This window comes from Barbatula barbatula, assembly GCF_947034865.1.
Source record: "Barbatula barbatula genome assembly, chromosome: 15".
In the NCBI taxonomy this organism is placed as follows: domain Eukaryota; kingdom Metazoa; phylum Chordata; class Actinopteri; order Cypriniformes; family Nemacheilidae; genus Barbatula; species Barbatula barbatula.
Window position 1 is genome coordinate 10,631,946 of NC_136778.1, and position 9,315 is coordinate 10,641,260.

Sequence of the window (9,315 nt, forward strand, 5' to 3'; positions counted from 1 at the left end):
CACAATATGAATCTGGCATCACGCTGAATTTTAATCAGAGCACTTGACTCATACTCAGCCTTGTCATGTTGTACTTAATATGGGCCTTTTTTCCATTTCCTTTTGCTCCATTAATGAAATACCTCTAAGGCGCTTCATGCTCCATTGCTGTGATTTATGAACGTTGTGTTTCTGCTTTAGGGATGTAATGAGTTTGGGAATCTCCTTGGTGGGCCATCAGAAGAAGATCTTGAGCAGTATACAGACTATGAGAGCCCAGATGTTTCATCTTCACGGCACAGGCATTCAGGTGTAATGGGCGTGGACGGCCCCTCCCCCCGCCCGCTCCGACCAATCGGAACTCTCCAGGACAGCACCGCAGAGCACGTGAACGGTGATAATCACAGGAAAAAAACACTAGAAGACAAATCGACGACTAAGAAAACACTTGCCGCATCCTTCCGGGTGCAATTAACCTTCCAGAACCAACAGAACAGAATCATTCCTTTGTTTTTGGCGAAGGATTTTTGGCAAGGGTGCTGGAAACCGAGAAACGGAGAGGACGCAGCAGACAGACAAAGGAGAATCCTACATGAACTCTCAAAGCTCCAAAGAACTCGCATTACATTGAGACGGAGCTTTTGAGGGGATTGTTATGCTTTGTACGGACTGTCCTCACTTCACCGTCACAAACGTTTGCAAATTTGCTCATAGTTGATATAGATTTCACAGATTTCTGTTTTTTTTATATCGAAAAGGGAGAATATAAAAATAAGCAAATCTAATTCTTATAGATAATATCTGAAGTGAATTTGGAGAGATTTGATTTGTTTTGGAATAACCACATTTGGACGATGTGGCTCATATCGTGTCAGCTTGTTTTTTGGATTGTGTTACGGACTTGACAACAGGGTAAAATGCCTCATCGGAGGGAAAAGAGACGCAACCAGAGGCTGAAAGTCAGCCGAGGAGGTTTTAGCACTATTTACATGAAGCTCTCTCCAGACTGAATTGCATTGGCTGTGAGTCCATCTGACCTGCAGTAGTTTTTTTATATTGAATGAAAATATCCCACTTCTTTTTACATTTACGGTTATATGAAGCTCCCGAGGGTGTTTTTTCCCCACTGGTTGCATTTAAGCATAGCCCGAGCGGAGAGTTTATTTTACGATCCTAACTGACAATTCAGATGTGAATTAGTACAAAGACAATTGAGAACCACTTCAGGTGGATTTTTGTAAGTGTAAGAACAACTATTACAGTGGCAATATTCTTTCTAAGTTTATATCTACCACATGAATGGAGTTGATCTTATCAGTGCTGTTGTTGAATGTGTACTTTTTAATATTGATATTATTTACCATGAATTCAAGTTTCCATAAAGAAAAAACAAGCAAAAAAATTAGGCTGTTTTAATTTAGAAACAAAATCTTTTTCAGCAAGAAGTATTTCGGTTTTTTTCTTTATTATTCTGTTTTATACCTAGTGGCTGACTGGTTAGAAAGGAGTGATACTGCCTTAAAAAAGTCAACTATCGCTCTAATTTTAAGGTATTAGGATGTTTTGTGAGATCATGGCTAGGTTGGGGAGAGACTGACCAATATGAGCAATAATTACTCAAGGCTGAGACATTTGAGGTGCTGTACAGACTTTTATTATGTACTGCTTGAAAGTCACTTATCAACGGCAGTACTGTACAATTTAATAAGTTGTTCTTATGAAGTTGAATGCTGACTTTATATGTTCTCTTCCTGTTTCTTCCACCTCCCTGATGTTCTGAGCTCAAGAGGTTTAATCTTTTCTTTTAGTGCCATAACTGCCTTCCACTTTAACAAATGAGCATTGAATTGCGTCCAGAGTTCATTCATTTGCATTTTACTTCACACAATACATTTTGTAATGTTTATCCGTTTTACTCAGCTTGGAGCACAAAAGTATTTTATTTATTTTGAAATAAGGAATATGTGCCATTTGAAATGTACACAACACAGTGGAATGTTTCTCATTATTTTGACCCGTGTTTAACAGCTGTGCGAACCTGCCATGTTGTATTCGACTGTAAGAAGACACAGCGTCCTAGAGGATTTAACTGAATGTTTGGCTATTTTCATTTAACGCCAGCGTTAAGATCCAGCTGGTTCGTGTGTGCCTATGTGTGTGCGCGCGTGTCCCCCGTGGCTCATACCATGCCCTGCTCAGGGGCCCATCTCCCATCCGCTCTATCTCGCTAACCTCAGCACTGAGCCCGTGCCAGGCCTTTGAATTGAACGCAAGCGGAAAGGCTCTTGGTCAGCACAAACCTCCCGAGCTTCAGCAGTTGCTGCAGTCACTCAGTTCACTCTCCCCACGCTCTGATCTCACACTCCGGGGCCCCTCGCGGGCCCTTACCCTCTCCGGATGGATCCGGGCCCCTGTAGTGACAACAATTTGAGCCAATTTGAGATTATCGCCTGGATTCAATCAATCCCACATTGAGGCCATCGTACGGGTCAATGACAAATCTGTCAACTTTTTCTTCTTTAGCGCTTCATGCCATTTTAGACTTTTTTGGTTTGACGGTAGCGGAGGTTTTGTCATGACAGTCGGTGCAGTGGATTGATTGAGTTCACGGTGCACCAGGGTATCCTGTTATGAAGTTGAAGAGAAAGAGGTATAGAGAGACCCCACATTGAGAAAAAATGAAATGGAATATTCCAAAGAGTTCAGCACTGTTGATTGTGTCGGAGTAATCACGAAACCAGAGGACAATTTGTGTATGTTCTAACTGTAAAACTTGTATATTTTATTTATAATTGCCGTTTCTTTTTTCACTCAAGTACTCTGTAGTGAGCTCATTGAAAATGCACTATATTTTTCTATCTCACACGCAGCTGATTATTGTTACCCTCACTATTTCAGTTGTACATAATTTCTCATTTAGGACCAAAGAGAGTTAATAGGTTTCCATTTTAGAATGATCTTTTTGCTTTACGGTTTTCTCTTTAGGTTAAAATTGTACAGTTGAAATTGAATTGTCGATTTATTATTTATTTTTCCGTGGCAAGAGAATGGAGAGTATTCATTGGTCAAAAAAGTATTTTCCCCAGCTGAGAAACTGAATGGTCATTTACCTAGACGATTTCTTGTTACCTTTTTTTTGTTGCTTTGTAACCTTTGTAATAGACTGTACATATATTTTTGGAAATATAATGCAATCTCTATGGCTGTGTCTGTGTGTTTCATTTCTCTGAATGATTTCGTTAGTGCTCTGTACTGGATTTCATAGGGCCCCTATGATTTGAGTACAATAACTTGAGTACAAGTTCCCCGTTGTGCAATTTATCAAATATTCAAGAACATTTCAAAGAGCTCATATACCGCATGGGATTTTTATGCTCCCCTGCTACAGCCTTTTTGAATATTAACATTACGTATTGACGAGAGAAAGAGAGAAGAGAGAGAGAGTTTGATGACCCTGCTCATGACAGTATCCTGGATTGTGTCATTATAAAGACATTATCCAAAGCCCCCGACGTGGGAAGATTAAGCTGCGCCTCCTTTGGGAGTTAAACAAAGAGGCCCTAATGGATTTACAAAGATTATATCTCAGCAGATAGTCTGATATTTATTTTATTAACTTGGGTGAATCTTAACCTCATCTTGTTGAAAACACACAGCCGAAACTCACTGTAGGCTATACATGGTTGCTTTGGCAGATCCTTGCGCTGTTTTTCTGACCAAGATCTAACCCTAATCCTTCTTCCATTAAACATTACCAGACTCTGTTTTACTCTTCTGATGTGAACACAACAGAGCACATGATTTCGTGACACTCCAAATGTAGAATTCGAGTCAAGATTTTACTTCCACATCTTCACGTACCTTCAGGGGACCCGCGGATCAAGGCTTATCATGTAAAACTGCGATTGCGGTTGAGAACAACATTTCCAAACAAAACGATAATGGGAGGGAAGAATAGATGGACAAAACAACACTATTAACCCTTCAACAATCAAATAATTAGCCTGCAATTTACATCTAATAAAACCCTCAGAAATTAGATATAATTTTAGAAGCTAAAATTGAAAATCGTGGAAGAGAAAACACTACTCCTTGCTTTTTATCGAGTCTTTTAAAGAACAGATCGCAATCCTCGGTATAGATAACAAAATGCACATTGGCCTGTGTATTTGGTATTTGGGCAAAACTGGCATAGAAAAGTAACTGAAGTCTCTCAAACAATGTGAATGGAATGACACATTGCTGCTTTTTATTGTATTGTAGTTTGTCTATTTTGTAGGAGGGGATAAAGCCATTGAACAATACTGTATGAAAATACAAAAAGAAAACACTTGAAGACATCTGAGGTTAAAAATAGAAAACCTCTTTCTAAACTTGATTCTCCTTCTTCTCCAGAACACAAAATAAGATATTTTGAAGAACTTTGGTAACCATCAACATTGGTGCCCATTGATTGTCCATTGGACACGCAACCACTTTTCCTTTAAAGAAAGTCACACAGCTTTTGAATGGGGTGAAAAATAATACAAATTTTATTTTTGGGTAAACTTGAAATAATCCATTGATAGCCTTACTCGCCACTAAAAGCGTATACACATTATCAAAACATTGCTCTGCTGGTCTGACAATAGTGGGCATTTAGGAACATTTTACTTCTTGTCCATTATAGAGGAAAATAGTAAGAAACTTCAAAAGTGCCAACTCTGGACTTATTTTACCATTATGTCTGTGGGACTTCTGTTCTTAAAATATTTTAGTGTTGTGACATCTAATGTATATACCCGTAAGAAAGAGAAGGGCAGGTAATTGAAACAGTTTACAGCGCTGAAGCTTAGACATAAGGGTACGTGTGTGTTTGACATTAATGAACTGGCTAGCTGACGTAAACTGTTCATTCTGTCAGGTGTACAAGAGCTACACGGCTTTAACGCATTCAGATGTCAGATTCAACTAATGAAAACAACTCGGCGTGAAACCTGCTGAAAGTTTCCCAAGAGAATCAAACCAACTTGGCGCTACAACACAGCACAAAGACATTTAAAGTTATAGTATACAAAGAGCAGTTGATCATACATTTCAAGGAGCACAATTAAATTAATCATCAGTCATTCAGTTTCCTTAATGTCATTGTCATGTGAAACCCTAAAGGTCCAACTACACTAATACGGTTTGATGCAGTGTGTGTTTTGTCCTCTCTTCTTTTATAATGTTTTCCCTTTTAATATACTCATTCTGCGCTGGTTATACAATACCCATGGGAATGTGATGTAGCGTATAATTGGCAAGGTGCAGAAAAGTTTCTGGGTAGTAATTACCGTCCCCATGCACTATGATGCAATAATGATAGTGACTGCTCTTTTTTGCCAAGGGATCCAGAGCGCATGTTATAATATCATTCCTATAAAAAGAAGCATCTTTCCCCACTGTCATGTGCCGGACCAAGCCACTCATCTTGAGGCACGTGCAAAGATGACAGACATATCCATTAACCATGCAAACGGGATGTTTCTCCCTGTGGTATTAGTCAATGTTATGGTTTCGGTCTTTTATATTCAGTCTTTCTTCTGCAGACCACAAAATAAGATATTTGGAAGAATAATGTTAAACAAATGACCTTAACCATTCACTTGCATTGGTTTGTGTCCATACAATATAAATCTGTCGTTCTGTTACCCACATTCTTCAAAATATCGTCTTTTGTGTTCTGCAGAAGAAAGAATGTCCTACGGGTTTGATATGACAAGAGGGTGACTAAAAGATGACAGAATTTTCATTTTTGGGAGAACATTCACTGGTTACGGTAAAAAAAGAAAATCTGAAAAAAGTCATATATGTCATACTGCAAGGAGGAACAATGACTACTGATAGCAACTTTCTCATAGTATTGTTTCACTGTCGTTGAATGAAACAGAACAGTAAAGCGTCAGTATTCTTGAAACGCTTCGCATCGAATCAGATTCAAGAACCGTTACTAACTGTTGTATGTTTACTAAAAACCTTTTAGATGCTCTTATCGTATTGCCACTACACCTAAAGGCTTTTAGTCCAAGCGTTTTTGCTGTCGTAGGTCTGCAAGTTTCCTTTTTCTCGTGGCACCTTCTGGCATTAAGTATTTAAAGGAACCAGTAAAATATATCCCCTCGCCTCTCTTCTCCCATCTCCTGAGCAGATGATCAATTTCACAGGCTGCCTGATGCCTTCACTGATGGATCTGCCAGATGTGATGGTTCCCTCAAAGGCATGCAAGACCGGGATGAGTAATGGGGTTGCCAGCATTATCCGGCCTGTGGCATGGACAGCTCATCTTTGGAAGGACAGAGATTTCATTTATGATAGTGAAATGACTGCAGGTGTGGCTGGATGTGAAATGGCCGCCACAACAATGGCACTTGCATCTGAGACCCGAAGAGGCTTGAAAGGTCAGCAAGAAAGATGTACTGTATTAGCATTTTATTTCCAAAATAATTTTCGACTGCGGGAAGTGGTTTTCATTCGAAATATTTGATTTCCTCTCTTTGAAATTCTACCACAATGCAGTCGAGTGATAGTTTAAGTTCTATTCAAGAAATTAAAAAGGATTATTAAGTGATATAAGTTGGATTCATAATTAAACATTGTAAGAAACCCATTTTGGGGGACAAAATAGCAGTAGCTGGACAGCAAAAGATATCTGGCAGATCTGACCTCAACGATATGCACAGGTCGAGCGGCTGGATCTGCGTGGGCTCTCTGAACGAGGAGGGTCAGATATGGGGGACATGCAAGTGTCTGCTCCGCATAAGACTTCAGCAGACAATAATGCAAGGCACGAAATACTCAACAGATGGGAGAATAGCCCATTGTGGAGATGTGTGACAGCATTGTGACACCATTATCAGTTCATCTCGCGAAAGATGTGGGATATTACTCATAATAATAGGCAGAGCATGGAGAATCCCGGAGGCTTTGATGGTCGTGGATATGAGATGAATAGAGAAGATCTGTCAGTCTCAGTACCATTTGATCACATATGAACGGATAAATTAATAATGTAGATAATAAAAAACTTGAGTACACTTTACATTTTGTGATATAATAAGTAAATAAGTAAAAAATAAAAAATTCAAGTAAATGATTACGTATTGCAAACATGTTTTCCATTTGGCAATGTGAGGTGTGACCATAGAGGGCTTCATCAGACATACACGCCAGACCTGAAGTTACCTTCTGGTCCGTGTTTGTTTATCGGTCTGGCTAGTAATATAAAAATGTATTTTCTATTTAATTTACATTAATATTTCATTGTATATTAATTATATTAAATTCATCTAAAACTAACCAACGGTTATTGATTCTTTGCAGAGGTCAACCAGAAGTTACGCTGGGCCACGTAACTGTTTTGGTGCCGCTGAAACCATCGATACACATTGTACAACCCAAATGCTCAAAGTGATCAAATTGATTAAGTAATGTAAACTTAAATATTTTAAGTTCCTGAGCATAATCATTATTTTTGATTAACTTGGAGTTTTAGTATACTAATATCAATGTACTACCTAGAAGTTATTTGTTGTGTACTATTTAAAAACGTGGGACTAAATTGCATGTATAAGAGTATGCTTTAGTGTAAGTATAACATAAGTGTAACAGTAATAAACTTTATTAACACTACTTTGCGTACAACTAGAAGCAGACACTAGCAGTTTAATAGTTTGGATACTTATAGTTTATTTATGTTGTGTTATTTATGTACCTTGCGTATACTTCTATGTTCCTCTATTTAAGTATTAATTTTAACTGAAGTATATACTTATAAAGTATATAAAAAGCTACTAAGTCAAAAGAGTTGTAATACTATTGTGAATGTCCTATCAATCTTTGGTAACACCTCTCACTATTCTCACTATTAACTAGTTGTTATTAGTATGGCTTTTATCGGCACATTGACTGTATATTAGTACTTATAAAGCATTTATTCTGCATGACCAAACTCTACATCCCTAATCCTACGCAATACCTTAACCTAACAACTACCTTACTTACTATTAATAAGCAACAAATTAACAGTTTATTGGGAGAAAAGTCGTAGTTAATGGTTTGTTAATAGCGAGAATTGCCGCTATACTGAAGTGTGACCCAATCTTTTGATCAAGATATATTAAAAAAGTAAAAGTTTAGGCCAAATATAGACTTTTCTTTCAGTATACTTAAGTGTCATCGTAACTATATTTCTGACAACTACATAGAAATAAGACCAAAATAATACTTTATTGTTTTTCTTTCATATAAGTACACTTATCCATCACCTAAACTTTATTATATAAGGTCTGTAATAAGTATGCAAGACTGGATTGTTTTCTCATTTATTTCACTTCTAAACTCACAGTCGAGTTTTCTAGCACTGTAAAACACATATTTATGTTATGTTAAGGTACGTTAATATGAATTTTAGTCATCTATATTTTTAGACACATAACCCGACATTTTAATACACTGTTCACATATTCCGAAATATATGTCGATCAATTCATTTCTTTGATTCAAAATGTTCACAGTTCCTGTATTTGACCAATCGGCCATGTAAAGTGCAATGTAAAACCCAATCTGATTCATTTCATTCGTACTGGATGGCAGTCATGAAAAGACATCTGGTACATTGACACATAACAGTTTGACAAGCTCTTACTGCTGTTCCCATCCCGGTGCAATTTGCCTTGTTTTAAGCCATCTCAATAATTACACGTCGCTCAACAAACCACACAACAATAAGCCTGAATGAATGACATGCTGGAAAACAACGGAGAGACTCTTGAATATGAAACTATTTATCTATAGTAGTAACAAAGGTGCTAACAGATTTTTAGCCGCTGCTCTGATAACAACTCAACCGCAGCAAATATTCACAGCTAACTGTAATGTAACAGTCACCTAATCAGACGGTAATAACGCCAGTGTTATGAAGAAAGACAAAATGAAAGAAACAATGGAAGAATGGAAGAAAGAAAGAAAAAGCAGATGCTGGTACATCACCCATTGCGCAGATTGGGTCGATACCCTGATGCCTCTGTAGGGGGTGATGATACTGACGCTATTGATTGGGTCCCAGTGTGTTACTGATGTGTTTAAATGGGAACACAGCTAAACTTTAAGAAAGGAAACCGAGTTCTAAGAGGCAACAACAGATATTCTCTATTGATTGCTCCCAGGGGTATGAGGCAGTGTAATCCCACCTCAGCACGAGGGAATTCTCTATAACATTCTCTTAAATTGAGCTATCTTCAAGATCAAGGCTGGACTATTATAGCTCGTAGGGATTGAAGTGTCATGCTATAAATGCAGCTCATTGTTATCAGTGAT

General features: G+C 37.9%; 1 protein-coding gene across 2 annotated transcripts in view; it reads left to right on the forward strand.

The window, feature by feature from the left end:
* The window catches only part of epha7 (eph receptor A7), a 64,469-nt gene extending 61,291 nt beyond the window's left edge, over positions 1-3,178 (forward strand). For both annotated transcript variants that reach the window (XM_079475234.1, XM_079475235.1), the window contains exon 17: positions 181-3,178. In XM_079475234.1, the coding sequence (XP_079331360.1) occupies positions 181-295 (115 nt within the window). In that variant the 3' untranslated portion in view covers positions 296-3,178. The remainder of the gene's footprint in view (positions 1-180) is intronic.
* Positions 3,179-9,315: the final 6,137 nt, after the last annotated feature.